At 56.4% G+C, this 18,461-nt stretch overlaps 1 protein-coding gene across 1 annotated transcript; it reads right to left on the reverse strand.

Moving 5' to 3' along the window:
* Positions 1-860: 860 nt before the first annotated feature.
* KRT80 (keratin 80) lies at positions 861-16,762 on the reverse strand. Its single transcript, XM_030967113.1, has 9 exons — positions 16,343-16,762; positions 13,060-13,274; positions 7,284-7,344; positions 5,776-5,871; positions 2,849-3,013; positions 2,284-2,409; positions 1,617-1,837; positions 1,124-1,179; positions 861-1,048 (listed from the first exon to the last, which is right to left on the reverse strand). Exons 1-9 carry the CDS (start codon positions 16,652-16,654, stop codon positions 888-890), a joined length of 1,413 nt encoding a protein of 470 aa, XP_030822973.1. The 5' UTR covers positions 16,655-16,762; the 3' UTR covers positions 861-887.
* Positions 16,763-18,461: the final 1,699 nt, after the last annotated feature.

The raw sequence follows: 18,461 nt of genomic DNA on the forward strand, positions 1-18,461 counted from the left end.
GGGTCAGGCACAAGCTGAGGTCAATAAATACAAAGGCAAGGGAGTTCTCCAGCTTTGGGCTGAAAGAGGGAAGATTTGGATTCGATTTTAGGAAGGAAATTCTTCCCTGTGAGGGTAGTGAGGCCCTGGAAAGGATTTCCCAGAGCAGCTGTGGCTGCCCCTGGATCCCTGGCAGTGCCCAAGGCCAGGCTGGATGGAGCTTGGAGCAGCCTGGGACAGTGGGAGGTGTCCCTGCCCACGGTAGGGGTGGGATGGGATGAGCTTTGAGGTCCCTCCCAACCCCACCCAGGCTGTTCCCAGTGCAGTTAAATAGGAACCAACTTAAATACCCCAACTTTAGGAGCTGGAACTGCTGTGCGGAGCCTGGAGAGAGGGAGGGATTATGGGAATCAAGAGTTTTGAGGCATTTTAGCTTTGGTGAAGGAATGAGGGGCCCCCTGAAGGCAGGGAATGCCCTGAGGTGGCCAAGGGTACCCCAGGGTGTCACCAGATCTGTCAGTCCTGGTGACAAATCCATCCCTGGGGTTGTTTTCCTCCCTCTGCCCCAGTGTGGAGTTTGGATGGTGCTTTCCTTGGAAGCCCTGTCAGAGCAAGGAAAGGGTTTGGCAACAGCAGTGAAGGGACTGATGGCAGCTGCTAAAACTGGGGTAGGGACACTTCTCTCCTGCCGGGCACATTGCAGGGGGTGACTGCCAATGCCCTGGGAAGGGAGCCCTGGAGAGGAAGGAGAAGGGAATGGGAGAGTCCCTGAAGTGCTGGGGTGGTTCCTGCTGTGACTGGGAACGGAGCCAAGGGACAGCCTGGACAGGACCCTCATCCTTCATCCCGGGCTGGAGTTCAGGAGGAGGAGCTTCCCAGGTGCTTGGGATCCGCGTCCATCCGTTCTCCTAGGAGCACTCCCCGGGGGCCCCGGGGCTGAGCTTGGGCCGGGTCCCGGTGTCCGGAGCCCCCGGCACGTCCCAGGCCCTCCCGGGGCCGCCCCCGCTGGGCTCCGTGGGCGCCGAGCCCCGGGCAAAGAGCCGCGAGTTCCGCAGGGTGCTGGCAGAAACTGGCACAAGGGGGCAGGTTAAAACCCTCCCATCCATTCCCCCATCCCCTGGGTCAGAGGGATCACAGCACTTACGAGGCCTGGGCCGGGAGTGGACGGCGCTGATGATGGTGGGGATGGGCTGCTCCATGCTGGGAAGGGAAGGACACAGAGTGAGGACACGGCTGGAGCTCTCCCAGAGGGGCAGGAAGGGCTGGGGTTTGGCCTGGGGGAGTTGGGATGGTGGTAGGACCAGGATGGGCTTCAACAGCCCCGGGGCAAAGCACCTGGAGAGGGTCTGGAGCCTCAGCCTGGGGAGTCTGAGGAAGACTTGGGAGCAAGAAATGGGATTGAACTGCTGGGAACCACCAGGATTTGCTCCTCCTTTGACCAAACCTTCAGTACCTGACTCAGAACTTGGGATTTGGGCAAGCTGGGCTTTGGGAGGAGTCCCTGCCTGTGGAAGGTGTCCCTGCCCATGGCAGGGGGGGGCTGGGTTCCAAAGCATTCCATGATTCCACGATGTCTCCATCCCCCCAGTGTCCTGGTGCATCCCTTCCCCACCTGAGGCAGAGGAATCCTGGCTCACCTGTTCTCCTCCCCTTCCACGAGCTTCCTGTAGGTGAGGATCTCCACGTCCAGGGCCAGTTTGATGTTCATGAGCTCCTGGTACTCGCGGACCAGGTGGGCCATGTGCTCCCTGCTGCGCTGCAGGGCCTCCTCCAGCCCGGCCACCTTGGCCTTGGCATCCCTCAGGGTCCCCTCCCCCTGCTCGCCAGCCTCGCGGATGTGCTCCTCCAGGTACAGGCACTGGAGTGTGGGACAGGGAGCTGAGGGGGCTTGGGAGAGGGAATTCCACCCCTGTCCTGTTATCCCAGCACACACCTGTCCTGTTATCCCACCCTGGAACACACCTGTCCTGTTATCCCAGCACACATCTGTCCTGTTATCCCAGCACACACCTGTCCTGTTATCCCAGCACACACCTGTCCCCTTATCCCCCCCCAGGTCACACCTGTCCCATTATCCCAGCACACATCTGTCCTGTTATCCCACCTAGAACACACCTGTCCTGCTATCCCAGCACACACCAGTCCTGCTATCCCACCCAGCACACACCTGTCTGGTTGTTTCCCCCAGGACACATCTATGCTGTTATCCCAACCCAGCATACACCTGTCCCATTATCCCAGCACACCCCGTCCCATTATTTCCACCCAGGTCACACCTGTCCCGTTGTCCCCCCCAGGACTCACCTGGCTCTTCTGGGACACGATGCAGGAGCGCAGTTTCTGGATGCGGATGTTCAGATCCGCGATTTCCCGCCGGCTGTCCAGGAGGTGCCCCCCGAAGGAGCCGGGCTGGGAGCTGCTGTCGGTGAGCTGTGGAGAGAGGGACAGGTGCCCTGGCATCACTGGATTACCTGGGCAAAGCTCTGGGGCTCACTCCTGTCCTCTCTGGCTGTGGCTCTGGACCTGGTGCCCTGGCATCACCTGGATCACTTGGGGAAAGCTCTGGGGCTCACTCCTGTCCTCTCTGGCTCTGCTGGGCTCACCTGGCTCCTGGGACCAGTCACATTCCTGCTCTTTGGAGAGCTGGAAGGACATTTCCATCTCCACTGGCAGATGTCCTGGGTTCCTCCAGCGTAGAAAGCCCAGAGTAACAAAACTCTGGATTTGCTGTCTGGATAGTGATCACGGATAGTGCCTTGTCCCTCCCTCCATTCCCATTCCCAGTCCATCCCTCCCATCCCAGCTGTCTCCAGCCCAACCCCTCCTGTCCTTTCCCGGCCTCTCCCAGCACGGAGCAGGGATCTGGTACCTTCCTCCGGGTCAGGGCCTCGGCCTCCTCCCAGCTGCGCAGGGCCAGAGCCTCGTACTGGGCCCTGACGTCCTCCACGATCCTGCCCAGGTCTGGCCGGGAGCAGCTGTCGATCCCCAGCACCACGGAAATGTCCTTGATTTCCGTCAGCAGCTCCTCCAGTTCCTGCAGAGCCACGGGACACCAGGGAAGAGAACACGGAGCTGGACATTCATGGAATGGTTTGGGTGGGAAGGAACAGCAAAGCCCAGCCCGTCCCAGCCCTGCCATGGCAGGGACACCTCCCACTGTCCCAGGCTGCTCCAGCCCCGTCCAGCCTGGCCTGGCACACTGCCAGGGATGGAGCAGCCACAGCTCCCAGGGAAATCCATTCCAGGGCCTCCCCACCCTCACAGGGAAGAACTTCTTCCCAGGATCTGGTCAAATCCAAGATTCCCAGTAGTCAGAGAGAGCTCCAGGTGGGCTGTGCTTGGCAGAACAGATTCCACGTGGAGAGGGGGACAATTCCCAAGTTTTCACACCCTGGAGTTGGGGATCTGGTATTATTTGCTCCATAAAATCCAGACCCAGCTTAAGTTGGGGTTTGGGATCTTTGGATACAAACTGGTAAATACATCTGACAAAACAGTGCCTTTGGACTAGTCCAGGAGCAGGGAGAATCCTGGGACCCTTAAGGCTGGAAAAGACCTGAGGATCACCAGATTCCAACTGTTCCTCAGCAGTGCCAAGGCCACCCCTGACTGTGTCGCCAGGTGCCACATCCACACATTCCTTGGGCACTTCCAGGGACGGGCACTTCACTCCTGCCCTAGGCAGCTATGCCAGGGCTGGACAACCCTTTCCAGGAAGGAATTTTCCCCAATATCCAACCTAAACCTCTCCTGGCATTTCCTCTTGTCCTGTCAGTCGTCCCCCAGGAGCAGAGCTGGAGCTGATGATCACAGACCAATACCCACTGAAATCCACACTCAATGGGAGAGTTTTGGGAAAGCAAAGGCAGTGTGGATCACTCCACAGCCTGGGGAGGCTGGAAAAGGCCCTTTCCAAGCTCTGCTGTGGGATCCAGCAGGGCTGGGGCTGCTCTTTGTGATGCCAGAACCTGATTTAGGGCTCCTCAGGGAACCAGGAGCCTTCCCTGTGCACAGCCAGGCTGGCAGAGCTGCTCCACTCCTCTGTCCTGGGAATGGCAGCGTGGAGGGAGAGGAGCACCCCTGGGGTTACAGCCCACCAGGACATCTGCTCTGGGTAAGTGACAGCTGAGAATTCCCCTCCCGGAGCCTGGAAGGGCCCCTGGAGCCAGGCTTGGAGCCAGATTTGGATCCAGGTTTGGACCCAGGCTTGGATCCAGGTTTGGACCCAGGCTTGGATCCAGATTTGGATCCAGGTTTAGATCCAGGTTTAGATCCAGGTTTGGATCCAGGCTTGGACCCAGGTTTAGATCCAGGTTTAGATCCAGGTTTAGATCCAGGTTTGGATCCAGGCTCGGATCCAGGCTTGGACCCAGATTTAGATCCAGGTTTGGATCCAGGCTTGGATGCAGGTTTAGACCCAGGCTTGGACCCAGGTTTGGATCCAGGTTTAGACCCAGGCTTGGACCCAGGTTTGGACCCAGGCTTGGATCCAGGTTTGGATCCAGGTTTGGACCCAGGTTTGGACCCAGGCTTGCTGCTCCCTTATCTCAGGTGCACCTCGTGCTTTGCACCAGGAATTCCTTCCCCTCCTCCCTCTGCTCTGTCCTTCCCTTTGTGCTCAGCTCCCTTTGGAGCAGGAATTGTGTTCCTTGATCCCTTCCCTTCCCTGGCTGGGCTCACAAAGGGCTCTGTGGCTGAGGGGTAACACAGACACACCCCAAAAACCAGGATGATTGGGAGATTTCATCCCAGTGCTGTTTAATCCCTGAGTTTCTTTGTTAATCTTGGAGCAGGTGAGAAAATTTGTGTTTATTTGGAATATTGGATCACCTGGTGAATAAAAAACCCCCAAACTAGTCATTTATTAATGAGAATTAATAAATTATTTTCTCTTGATCCTCCCCAACAAGCAAAGTTTACCTCATTTTTTCTCCCCCTGGGAATGAGCCTGTATCTGATGTCATCGAATCCACAGAGAAGGTGAGACAGGAGAGGTTGGGATGAGATTTTTACATTAATTAAGGGTTAAATAATGCAGCTTTTAAAGGCACCCATGGGAAATCAGGTGGAGACCCTGGAGCAGGGCCTGATTTCCAAAAAAAATGGGCTAAAATTGCCTTGCATGAGGAATAATCTCATTTTAGAGCAGATCAGGCTCCCTGGGCAGTTGAGCTGGGAGGCAGCTCCAGCCTCTCTGTGCCTCAGTTTCCCACATGGAATGTCCATACTCCTCCACCAGGCACTGTAACTGTTTGGATTGCTGGAATTTAGATAAATCCTGAGTGCTCCCGCTCTGCTGATCCTGCTGGGTGACATTTTCCAGGCCTGAGTCAGGGTTGTGAAGGAGGCCCTTCCCCCCTGGCTGCAATCACTCCTGCCTGGGGACCCCTGGATTCCCTGGGAAAGGAGGAGCTGGGCTGTGTTTCAGAGCAGCCAGGTTCTCCAGCTGTCCTGGGTTTTGGGTCCTTCCTGGTGTCTGAACATTTGGCTCACCTGGGCCGAGGTCTGGGGCAAACCCCATCCCTGGGGGCAGGAGCTGGGCCCCAACAGCCAGTTTGGGATGAGGTTGGAATTCTGGCTGTTCTGGGGGAACCCCACAAAAGTTCTGGGGCAGAAGGGATGTTCTGGCCCCACTCCAGTGTTGTTTTTAGGGGAGGGATCAACTCCTCACGTCCTGCCTGAGCACTGAGATGGCTGTGACACCCTGGCCAAGCTCCCACGTGGGTGGAAATCCAGGATCTGTCCCCAAAATGCCGTTTCCCACATTGTCTCAGCCCTCTCCAGGTGTGTTCCCACCTGCTCATAGATGGTTTTCTTCAGCTCCAGCAGCTCCTGGAGCCCTTTGAGCTTCACCTCCAGCTCCGTGCGGTGCAAAGTGCTCACATCCAAATCCTGCAGGGACGGGAAGGGATTCATCAGGGACGGGAAGGGATTCATCACTCCACTCCTGGATTTACAGCCAGTCATTCCCACTGCTCCCCATCCCAGGGAGTTCCAGACACTCTGGACAGGGCTTGGAGCACCCTGGGCAGGGAAGGGAAGGAGTCTCTGCCCATGGGATGAGCTCCTTCCCACCCAACCCATTCCCAGATTTATCAGCAGGGATGTCTGGAGCTGCTCTCCAGCTCCTTTGAGAGGCTCCTTTGAGAACCTTTCCCCTTTGTTTTGTGGGACTTGTTGGTGGAAGGGCCAGGCAGGGCTGGGCCATCCCCTCCCAGCTTTTGTTCCCCACAAAAGGCTCCACTCACTGCAAACCTGGGAGCCACCCACGGAAGTGTCTGGGAATGCCCTTCCTGGGGAGTGTGCCGGGGAAAATATGGAATTAGCCAGGATGGAAATTTGTGGGGAACATTCCCTCTCTCCAACACCCTTATCCTGCCCCCCAGATTGGGGGTTTTGATGTAAAATCCCAATTCCAGCTGATTCTCACTGGCTCCTGCTGGAGTGGGAGCTTTGCCCGAGGTTTGCCCAGGGCGGGGCCCCTCCCCAGGGAACAAAGGAAATCCCTAAATCCTTTATCAGTTCCAGCCTTTTCCACCCCTAATGGCACCCAGAGGGAACACAGGGAGGAGGGGGCAGCCCGGGAAGGGTTTGGAACCCTCAGGCCAGGAAATGCCAGGGTGCAGGGATGGGGACAGTGACCAGGGAAATCCCAGGATAGGGGATGGGGACAGTGACCAGGAATTCCCAGGATAGGGGATGGGGACAGTGACCAGGAATTCCCAGGGTGCAGGGATGGGGACAGTGACCAGGAATTCCCAGGATAGGGGATGGGGACAGTGACCAGGAATTCCCAGGGTGCAGGGATGGGGACAGTGACCAGGAATTCCCAGGGTGCAGGGATGGGGACAGTGACCAGGAATTCCCAGGATAGGGGATGGGGACAGTGACCAGGAAATGCCAGGATAGGGGATGGGGACAGTGACCAGGAATTCCCAGGATAGGGGATGGGGACAGTGACCAGGAAATGCCAGGGTGCAGGGATGGGGACAGTGACCAGGAATTCCCAGGATAGGGGATGGGGACAGTGACCAGGAAATGCCAGGATAGGGGATGGGGACAGTGACCAGGAAATCCCAGGTGCAGGGATGGAGATGCTCTGATCCCCAGGTGCTGCCAGGGGATTTTCAGGAGCCACTCCAGGCTCACCCTCCTGTGGAATTGGGACTCATCCCCTCCCTGTCCTCCTCCAGACCTTGTTATCCCAAACCAGCTGAGCCTGGATCACCTCCAGGCCCTCCCCTGGCTGTGCATGGCTGGGTAGAGCCAATCCAGCGGGAAATTCCCCTTGCCCTCCTGCTGACCTTTTTGAGCTCCATGAAGGTGAATTCCATCCCGCTGCAGAGGCGAATTTCATCCTCGTACCTGCAGAGTGCCCACAGCGTGGCATCAACCACAGGGAAACCCAGGGACACTCAGAGTTGTCTTGCTGAGACCCCCAAAGTATCCCAACTTTATGCTTTTCCTGCTTGTCCCCCCTCCTTGAGGCACTGAGTGAGAAGCTGCCACACTGCAGCTTCCCTGGAACACCAGGAGCACTTTGGGGATGAAGAACCCCAGAGCAGAGAGGAGGGAGCTTTAACTGGGATTTCATCCGGGGGCTGGGCAGCCTCAGGTTCTTCACAAAGGGATGAGGGATGGGGTGGGGATTGGGCTCTGCCCAAACTCCTCAATTTCACCCCAAACCTTTTCCCTTCTGCCCACGTTTCCTCAGAGTTTCACTTCCAGGGTCGGAGCCTTCCCAAGGGAGAAAACTTTGGCTTGTGGAAATTCTGAGAATTCTGGACTGGTGTCATAACTCAGCCCAGGTGATTTGTGAAGGCACACAGGCAAAGGAATTCAGCCCATGGAGTGGAAGGAAACCAAACCAGGATGGGGTGGGGTCCTGGGCGTCCCTGTGTTTGGATCCAGGTGGGACAGGGCAGGGCCGGGAGCAAAGCCTCAGTCCAGGGGCAAACGGATATGAGTGGGAACTGGGGAATGCTCCAACCCTTGCTGGCCCCTGGGACAGGGCTGTGGTGGTCCCAAACCCCAGGAAAGCCACAGGGTCCATTTTGGGGCCAGCAGAGCTGGGTCAGAGCAGAACCACGGGAGGGGTGGGTGTCCCGCAGCAGCTGGACAGGCGTGGGAGCACTGGGAGTGCTGGATTGGAGCAGGCTGAGCTCTCAGGGAGCTCCTGGCTCCCCTGCTCCTCCCTGATCCCTCAGGCTCCTCAGCCTAAGGGGCACGTGGCATTCCATGGGATCTTTAAGGTTGGAAAAGCCCTTGGAGAGCATCGAGTCCAACTGCGCCCCCAGCACTGCCAGGGCCACCCCTGACCATGTCCCCAAGTGCCACAGCCACACGGCTTTGGTGGCTCCACCCCTGCCCTGAGCAGCTGTGCCAGTGCCTGGACACCCTTCCAGTGAGGAATTTCCCCAATATCCAACTAAACCTCCCCTGGCACAGCCTGAGGCCATTTCCCTTGTCCTGTTGTTCCCTGGAGCAGAGCCCAACCCCCCGGCTGTCCCCTCCTGTCAGGAGCTGTGCAGAGCCACAAGGTCCCCCCTGAGCCTCCTCTGCTCCAGGCTGAGCCCCCCAGGTCCCGCAGGAGCTCTCCAGACCCTTCCCTGCTGCTCCAGCCCTTCCCCAGCTCCATTCCTGGCTCTGGACTCACTCCAGCCCCTCGGGGTCTCTCTTGGTGGAAGGGGCCCCAAAGTGACCCCAATTCCAGGCTGTGAACTCAGACTTTCAGTGCTGCTGGGAAACGTCACCAAATGGGCCTAAGGGGAAAATGGGAAAATGGGATCTCCCAAGAGACTGAGGACAGGAACATCAGGAATGTGCTGCCGTTTGGGGTCTGGTGCATCCAGTCAAAGGTTCTCAGGAGCCCAGAAGGTTTTTGGGAGCCTTCCCTGCCGTGTACAAAGTGTGGGAATGGGGAGCAGATGTTGGGAAAGGGGGAAGCTGTGCTCATGAGCTGAGCTGGGATCATCCAGAGCAGCTCCCTGGAGCTGCAGCTCCCTCACAAGGGGACAGCGAGGGCAGGGGTGTGTGACAGTCACAGCTTTGGGCGCTCCTGGGGTTCCTCTTGAGTCCCCCTCGGTGCTGAACTCGCCCTCTCCTTCCCTGCCTCTCCAAGCCTGGGCAGCAGGGGCTGATGGGATTTACCTGTCTGGGCTGTGCTCCTCACCTGAGATGCCAGCCTGGAATGCTGGAATGGCCAAGCTCAGGGTCTGTCTGCAGCCCCCTGTGCTGGGCCAAGCTCAGGGTCTGTCTGCAGCTCCCCTTCCTCCTCCTCGCACTCAGCCCAGTCCCAGTGTGCCCCAGTGTGTCCCAGTCTCTCCCAGTCTCTCCCAGCGTGTCTCACTCGGTCCCAGTCTCTCCCAGTCTCTCCCAGCGTGTCTCACTCGGTCCCAGTCTCTCCCAGTCTGTTCCCACCCCGGGTCCTGGCAGAATCCACTCTGGGCTGAGCAGAGCTGCCCCAGAGCTGCCCCAGAGCTGCCCCAGCCGGCCCAACACGCTCCTGCCACGCTCCGGGCCCGTGACTCACCCCGGGCTGGGGCTGGAGCATTCCACAGGCACATCCCAGCCTTTATCTGTGGGAGATGATCCCGGGGCACTGCGGGAGGGCAAACCCAGCCCTTCCTGCACTTGGCACACTTGAGACGGCGCCTGCTCGCCCCGGGCTCCTTCCATGGAGCAGAATCCTGGGAAGCAGCTCTCAGGCAGGCTGTGCTCCCTCCTGGATGTGCCTGTCCCCTATCCATCCATCCATCCATCCATCCATCCATCCATCCATCCATCCATCCATCCATCCATCCGTCCGTCCGTCCATCCGTCCGTCCGTCCATCCGTCCGTCCGTCCATCCGTCCGTCCGTCCATCCCTCCCTGTCCATCCATCCGTCCGTCCGTCCATCCATCCCTGTCCATCCATCCATCCCCGTCCATCCATCCCTGTCCATCCATCCATCCCCGTCCATCCATCCATCCCCCCATCCATCCATCCCCCCATCCATCCATCCATCCATCCATCCATCCCTGTCCGTCCATCCATCCCTGTCCGTCCATCCATCCCCGTCCGTCCATCCATCCCCATCCGTCCATCCATCCATCCATCCATCCATCCATCCATCCATCCATCCATCCATCCATCCATCCCTGTCCATCCCTGTCCATCCCTTTGGAACTGCTGCTCCATGGCAGATTCCTTTGAGAAGGAGATGGGAGTGTCCCAGGGAGTCCTATCCAGGTGGGTTTGGGAAGCAGTCCCTGACTCAAGATGAATTCAGGGCCTCATTGGCGGGGCTCCCCCAGGCACATTTCCCATCCTGGAGGATTTGGGGTGTTCCATCCAGAATGCCACGGCCTGGCTGAGGGCACCACTCCAGTGGGAAATCCAACTGGTTCTTTGTTTTTCCTCCCCCAGAATTCCCTGGGGAAAAGAAACCTCCTGGATTTGCCTGGTTTGTGCAGAGATTTGCTCCAGAAATGCCCCTGGGCTGGATGGGGCCTGGGAATTCTCTCCCCATGAATGAGTTTTGAGGGATGAAGCACCCCAATTGTCCATTGTCCATTGTCGAAGTCACTGGGAAAGTCACAAGAAATCCAGTGGGGAGAACCCTTGGGCAGCACCTTCATGCCTAAGAAATCAGGCTGGAAAACCCTGGAGTGTCGGGAGCTGGGAATTCTGCAGCAATTCCTGAGTGCAGATCTGAGCATAGACTGGGGCTGCCCCATCCCTGGAGTGTCCAAGGGCTGGGGACAGCCTGGGAGAGTGGAAGGTGTCCCTGTCTGTGCCAGGGTCCCTTCCCACCCAAAATCCCAAAAATCCCATCCCAGTCTGGGATTCTGCTTCCTCAGGGAAGGGCCAGGTGCTCCCTGCAGGGATGGCAGCTCCTAACCTTTGCATTCCCCAAATGAACAGCAGGCAGGCGCCTCCCGTGAAGAATTTAGGACTTTTTAGGCAATTTAGGGTGTTATTTGAAGGACTCCTGGGAGGATGATTTCAGTGTAAGGTGAAGAATCAAACTCCTGGTTCTTATTCCTGTCAAATTCCTCACAGGACTCCCTGTCCTTGGCACGGCTGAGGCCCCTGGAGTCCTGGGCTTTGGGTACCTCACAAGAAAGACCCCGAGGGGCTGGAGTGTGTCCAGAGCTGGGGAAGGGCTGGAGCAGCAGGGAAGGGTCTGGAGAACTCCTGAGGGACCTGGGAGGGCTGAGCCTGGAGAAAAGGAGGCTCAGGGGGGACCTTGTGGCTCTGGACACCTCCCTGACAGGAGGGGACAGCCAGGTGGGATTCAGGATCCACTCCCAGGGAACAAGGGAAAAGTTCCATCAGAGGAGGTTTAAGTTGGATATTTGGAAAAATTTCCATGGAAAGGGTTGTCCAGCCCTGGCACAGGCTGCCCAGGGAGTCCCCACCCCTGGAAGTGTCCAAAACCCTGTGGATGTGACACCTGGGGGCTTGGGGTCAGTAGTGACCACAGAGGTAGGGGGTTGATGGATGGACCTGATGATCTCCAAGGGCTTTTCCAAGCTGAGTGATCCCATGACTGTGACCTGCTCTGAGCTGATTAAGGCATTTCACTGCTGGGCCTCTGTTAGAAGGAGCTGTCAGCCCTTCCCTAATTTGCAGCCACCTGGAGCAGGGTTTAAGGAGCTGGAGAATGCTTGGACTGAACTCCTCGGAGAGTTTGTGCCTCATCTCAGGAGTGGGTTTGGATCCCAGCAGGGATTTCCGCTCCCCCAGCCCCTGGGCACCACTTTGGGTTGGACAGTCCCTGCACAGCCCAGATCCCCATGGGAGCCTCCAGAGCTCCGGGAAGGTGCTGGGTGCCAGTGGGAGGGAAATGAGCTCATTTGGGATTCTCCTGTGGGATGCAAATGAGCCCCATAATGAGGGAGGCATTGTCTGCTCCCCTGTGACCGGGCATGGCCCAGCTGCTCTCTCTTATCTGCTCATCTCCAGAGATAAGAGGAGCTCCCCAGAGATAAGAGGCAGCTGCACCTCCCCGACCTTTGGCTGCCTCCCTATTCTTGGTCAGGACCATTTGGGGCACAATTTTGACCTTTTTGGTCAAAGCAGAGTTTGGTAGAAGGGGGAAAGGAAGAGATCCCACAGTCATGGAATAGAACATTCCTTCTTTATGAAGGAATTCCTCCCTGTCAGGGTGGGCAGGGCCTGGAAGGGATTTCCCCGTGGCTGCCCCATCCCTGGAAGTGCCCAAGGCCAGGCTGGATGGGGCTTGGAGCAGGCTGGGACAGTGGGAGGTGTCCCTGCCATGGCAGGGGTGGGATGGGTGTGTGTGAGCCTGGAGAGAAAAAAGCTCCAGGAAGAACTCTGGGCCCCTTCCAGTGTCTCAAGGGACACCAGGGGAGCCGGAGAAGAACTTGGGACAAGGGATGGAGGCAGAGGACAAGGGGAAATGGCTTCCCAGAGGGCAGGGATGGGTGGGATATTGGGAAGGAATTCCTCCCTGTCAGGGTGGGGAGGCCCTGGAATGGATTTCCCTGTGGCTGCCCCTGGATCCCTGGAAGTGCCCAAGGTTGGACAGGGCTTTGAGTGGAAGGTGTCCCTGCCCATGGCAAGGGTGCCACTGGACGATTCTAAAGGTCCCTCCTAACCCATTGTGTGAGGATGAATATCCTGAGTTGGAAGACACCACAGGGATCCAACTCCTGGCCCTGCCCAGAACACCTCAAAATTCCCACCATGTAGCCAGGAGTGTTGTTTTTTGTACAGAACAGCCTGGTCCACAAATCACCTTGGGGACAAAGTTCTGGCTTGTGCTAATTTTGTGGAGAATAAACATTCCCTGTTTTCATGGCTGTCCCTCCAGCAACGCCATTCCCAGAGTTGTTCTCTGGCAGAGGCTCCTCTCAGACCCTGCTCTACTTGGAATTTCATTGTTCCATCTTTCCTTTCACCCCTCATTAACCAGTTGTGATCCTAAATTTCCAAATCCATCCTTCTGTGCACACCAAACTAGGAATATGTTCCTGGGCATCTCAGGCTGGCTGAGTTACCTCAATCCCACAGGGCTGCTCTCAGCTGAATCCCCCTGGCTATGGACAGACAGAGGGACAGGGACACCTACTTGCTCCGGAAGGCGTCCATGGTGCTCAGCACCTTCGCCAGCTCCGACTCCAGGTTCTCCTGCTCGTAGTTGAGCGCCTTCATCTCCTGGTTCATTTTGCTCACATACTGCTCGTAGATGGTCTTGATGTCCGAGTCAGAGTGGGAATTGTCCTGGTCCTTCAGGAAGTTCCACCTGGTTGTCAGGATCTTGTTCTGCTGCTCCAAGCTCTGGACCTACGGGAGAGGTTTCAGAGGTGTCAGTGACACTGAGGGCCACAGTCAAAGCATGCCAGGGAAGGAGATGTTGGAGACCTTCAGAACCAGCAGATTTCCAGGAAAGAATGAGAAATCTCTTCAAAACTAGGCCTGAGGATGGAGGGTTATGGAATCATGGAATGGTTTGGGTTGGAATGGACCTTAAAGATCACCCAGGTCCATCCCTCGGCATAGGCAGGGACACCTTCCTCTTTCAGGGGTTTTACATGTTACCCACTAATTAATGTCTCAATAGAACACGGTGACATCAAAATAAACACGGTGACATTGGAATAAACATAGTGACATCAAAATAAACAGTGACATCAAAATAAACCCGTTCACATTGGGCTAAACACAGTGACATCGGGATAAAGGAGTCACTGACAATAGGAATGGTAAGTTCTGTCCCTTTCGTGTGTGACAATGGGCTACTGGGAACACCTCCAGCATCACCAGATCCAGGTGTTGAGTCCAACTCGGCGAAGCCAAGGCTGCAGATCCAGACCCCAGGTCATGCAGGGACGTCCAGGGTCAGGGAAGGGCAGATTTCCTACCCAGAGAGCACAAAGAGAAGAAACCCTCTGGACTGCCAGGGATTACAGCATGGAGGTTCAGGGAATGAATCAGGTTTATTGCAGAGCAGCTCAGACAAAGCTCTGGAGAACATCCCAGGTAATTACAGACTCCAGGTGAGCTCCCTGTGCTGGCTCTGGGAGGACAACACTGCCCTTCCACCACCCGCCTTTGAGGAACCTGCTCCTCTTTCCCAATATTCCCAATCTCACCAGTAACACTCCAAGTTTAACAGTTCTCATCTTCAAAGCTCTTGGCCAACTCCAATTAATTGGCTAATTGCTACCTCTGGGAGCAGCCCCAGTCACGTTTTGGCTGGAGATGCCGGAGCTGCCTCCAAGGTTCCCGTGTTGCATTCTGGGATGACTCAGGGCCGATGCCATGCCCAGAGCACTGCGGGCACTGCGGGCAGGAGCCATCAGACCTCCAGCCTTGGCCTGGGGTCCAAAGAAGAGGCAGAATTCCAGCTGCTGACCCAGATGTGGCACCATCTTTCCCCAAATCCTTCCTGTCTGAACAGAGAGAGCAGCCAAGCAAACCAGAACCATTCCAGTGCTTGGCAGCTTCCAGCAGAAGGGATGGGAGCGTTGGGATGTTCTGGGTCTCACTCTTAGAGACTTCATCCTTCCCTCCTGGGATGAGGATGGATTGTGTTGGTTGTTGTTCCAGGTCCATCTTTGACCTTTAATTAATTCCTGACCTCCTTCCTAATCCTCAGCAGTTCCTTTTATCCCTCACATTCCTGTTAGCAACTCATCCCTGTGCTCACCTGGCTCCATCTTGGCTTCCAACATCCGCTTGGAACTGGATGATCCTAAAGGTTCCTCCTGACCCAAACCATTCCATGATTCTGTGACTCCTGCAGTGTCCCCCTCAGTGGAAATCCCCCCTTGCAGAGCCTTTGCAGGAGCTTTGCAGAAGGATCACCCAGATTTGGCCTCATTCCCTGGAATTTCATGCCTGAACATACAAGTGGCCAAAGCTTGGTCCTCACAGACCCTCCCTTCAAGCAGGGGCTCCAGGGCTTGGTTTTTCCCTGTCTTCTTTTCCATCTGTCTGGAAAATAAAAACCAACAGATCTGTAACAGCTGGAAAAGCTCCAGCACCAAACTCCCGTGGCTGTGTGGTCAATTATCCCTGGAATCACCTGCTGGGGATCGAGAACATCTGAATCCCTGATTATAAAGCCAGGTTCTCTTTGACAAGGAAGTGTCATTCCCTTCCTCTGGAATGAGGGCCTGGGGCAGGTGCCTGAAGCTGCCACTTGATGCAGCTCTTGAAGCCTTGATGCAGCTCTTGAAGCCTTCAAAGGAGCTCAGGAGCTGCAGTGGGAGACCTGGGCCCAAGGGGTGTTTGTTTCCCTGTGCCAGGACCCACACGGATCAGCATCAGGAGGTCGCTGGGTTGGGTTTATTGGGAAACCTGGAACTCTCAGTTCTTCCCTCCCTGGTGCCAGGGAACAGGCCTGGCTCAGGCACGTGGGGTTTTGTGCCTTTCCCTTCCTCTCATCCCTGCTCTGAGGGCCCAGCAAACCCCAACCTCTCCACCTAGACAGTCCAAATTCCAGCCTGTACTGTGTGGGTGCTTCCCAATGCTCTCCAAATTCCCAATGCCACAGTCCTGGAACGGCTCACAGGAGGAGGCTGTGCCCATCCACAGACCCAGGCTGGGCCCTGTTGACCCTGCCAGGTGTGACTGGCCACAACTGTCCCCCTTGGAGAGATCCACTGCAGACGTTCCCACAGCCTTCTCCTTCCTAGCGTGAATCCAGGTCCTCACAGAGCTGAAATGAATCAATCCCGGGCTGCTGGAGGCTGGCAGGGAGAGCTGCATGAAGCAATCCCAGAGATTACATCTGTTTACGGAGCAGGGCTCTGCAGGAACCTGCCTGCTCTGGGAGTTGTTTTCCTTGGAGAAACTTCTGCTTCTGCCGGCTCCGCAGAGATGAAAGCAGCCCTTTCTTGGCCTCTCTCCTCAGGAGCTCTGAGGCAGCGGCTGGGGGGTCCCCCGGCCCCCCGCACTGCCCAGGTGGAGGTGGGGATCAGTTTCCAGAGATGAGTTTCCAGGGATGAGCTTCCAGCTCTCTTCAGCAGCCCGAATTGGAGCTGCCGCCATACTCGGCGTCGCTGCCTGTGGCTGTTTGGCCACTCTGGGAGCCAAGGCCTCCTGTCCATGGTGTCTTCTGACCATGGTGTCTTCTGATCATGTGCCCCCTGCCCACGGTGCCCCCTGCCCACGGTGCCTCCAGGACCGTGCCGGGGCTGCCCTGGGGGTCTCCAGGAGCTGCCCGGGGTGACAGGCACAGCCCCAGGGATGCTCCCTAACCCTCGTCAGACACAGAGCTCGGAAGGAATAACTAATTGGGCTAATAACTAATTAGCCAGATGTGCCAGCCTCGCCGGGCTGGCTGCAGACCCCACCGGGTCCCCGAGCCCCTCTCTATCCCCATCCCAGCCAGGAGCTGTCCCTACCTTCTCGATGAGGGTCACGAACTGGTTGTTGAGCACTTTGATGTCCTCCTTCTCCTGCTGCCGCACGGCCTGGAACTCGGTGTCGATGTCCAGGCGCACGGGGGGCGGCAGCCGCCCCTCGCCGGGGAAGGGCGAGCAGCGCAGGCTGCCCAGGGAGCCGCTGCCCACGGAGCCGGGCCCGTCGCTGGTGCCGCCGTCGGGGCTGCGGCGCTCCGGGCTCGGGCTCCCGGCGCCTCGGCCGCGGCTCATCCTCGCCGCCGCCTCCCCGGAGCACAGCGAGCCGCTGGAGAAGGCAGAGCTGGGGTTGGTCATGGCCGGGCTGGCTCCGGGGCAGGGAGAGGCGGAGAAGGGCTGAAGGTTTGTGGCGGCTGCTGCCTCCGAGAGAGGAGCGGCGGGGCCGGCGCGGTTCCGTCTGCTGCGCTTGTGGCTGCTAATGAATTCCAAGCACCTGTTCTGCGATGTTCATTAAACGGAGGAGGGTGGAACCCTCGATGGAAATCCAGATCAACCTGTTGGCTTTTTTTTTTTCTTTCTTTCTTTCTTTCTTTCTTTTTTTTTTTTTTTGATGTTGTTTTTTTTTCTTCTTATTCCCTCCTCTGTCTGTTCCCTCCTTTCTTCAGGAGCTTGTTTGTGTGAGGAGGACTCAGGCCCTGACAGCAAAAACAAACCCTCCCAGGTAATTCCAGCCCCCAGCAGCTGCCTCCCTCATCCTTAAAAGGTGAGGAAAGGAATTGGAGGTGCCAGGCTTGGGAAGGACTGCTCCAGGCACAGCTCTGCACAGAGACTTGGCACACGGAGCCGGCATCAGCCCCTGGCTGCTTTCCAGCCCAAATTTTCAGAAAGGAGCAGTGATACTTTATTTCTTTTGTCTTTTTTGTCTTTTTTGTCTTTTTTTTTCCTTTTTTTTTTTTTTTTTTTTTTTTTTTTAATACAGGAGGGTTTAAAACAATAAAGAGTCTGAATTGGCTAAAGGAGGAGTTGGGAGATTCATCCCAAGCTTGGTGTGGCTGGAGCTGCTCCTGCTCCACATGGGCACAGCAGGGAAGAGTCTGGTGCTTGGGTGTTTTAGAGAAGATAGGTCTGGTTTTAGGGATGTCAGGTCTAGTTTGTGGATAATAGTCTGGATTTAGGGATGTTAGGCCTAGTTTATGGATAATAGGTCTGGTTTTAGGGATGTTAGGCCTAGTTTATGGATAATAGATCTGGTTTTAGGGATGTTAGGCCTAGTTTATGGATAATAGATCTGGTTTTAGGGATGTTAGGTCTAGTTTATGGATAATAGGTCTGGTTTTAGGGATGTTAGGTCTAGTTTATGGGTAATAGGTCTGGGTTTGGGGAGGACAAGTCTGTTTTTAGAAATGGTAGGTCTGGCTTTAGGGAAGATAGGTCTGGTTTAGGGAGGATAGCCTGATTTTGAGACCCCTGGGAGTGGGCCAAGAGTGCTGAGGTTATTCATTCATCTGCTCTGGCAGCACCAGAGACCCTCTAAACCTCTGGACCCGAGGCGGATCTCAGGTGCCCAAGTCCATCTTTGACTGCCCCATTCCCATTCTCCAAAAGCCTTATAAAAGCTGGAGATACAAAACCCCTCTGAATTTCAACGAGCTCTGGTGTCCCAGCCTTAAATTCCTGTTTGGTACAAACCCACCCTGGATGTGGTTTCCTGCCTTGGCTCCATTTCTCCTGCCTGGGAAAGAAGAGCTTCCATCTGTGCCTGGCTTTGTGGCATCCCTGGGGAGGGGGACGGTCTTCTCTGGCCATCCCAATTTCCATTTTATGGGAAAGCTGCTGCTTTGCTGCTCTGGGTCTGCTCCACGCTGGAATTTCCCTTCCAAGGGAGGTGAGGGAAGGAGAGGTTGGATCTGTGCTCTGACAAGAACCATCTGCTGAGGAGCAGCTGTAGTTTGGGAAGGACTCCCAGGGAAGGGAACCTGTTCCAGTGGGGTTGACCTTTCCTTCAGGTGGAACTGCAATATATTGCCCAGAGCGGGCTGTTTCCCCTGTCCACCTTCCCAAAACATCCTTCCCAGGGAAAATGCATTTGAACACCAGGTCACTCACTCAGTGGGTCCTTGGCAGGACTTCTCACAGCAATCCTGATGGTTTATTTTAATGATTA

This window comes from Camarhynchus parvulus, chromosome 29, assembly GCF_901933205.1.
Source record: "Camarhynchus parvulus chromosome 29, STF_HiC, whole genome shotgun sequence".
NCBI classification, from domain to species: domain Eukaryota; kingdom Metazoa; phylum Chordata; class Aves; order Passeriformes; family Thraupidae; genus Camarhynchus; species Camarhynchus parvulus.

Coding starts and splice junctions, on each gene's coding strand:
- KRT80 (XM_030967113.1), bottom strand. CDS start 16,654: ATGACCAACCCCAGCTCTGCCTTCTCCAGCGGCTCGCTGTGCTCCGGG. Junction 13,275..16,342: donor TCGTGACCCTCATCGAGAAG/GTAGGGACAGCT, acceptor CCTCTCCCGTAG/GTCCAGAGCTTGGAGCAGCA. Junction 1,838..2,283: donor TCGTGTCCCAGAAGAGCCAG/GTGAGTCCTGGG, acceptor CCCACACTCCAG/TGCCTGTACCTGGAGGAGCA.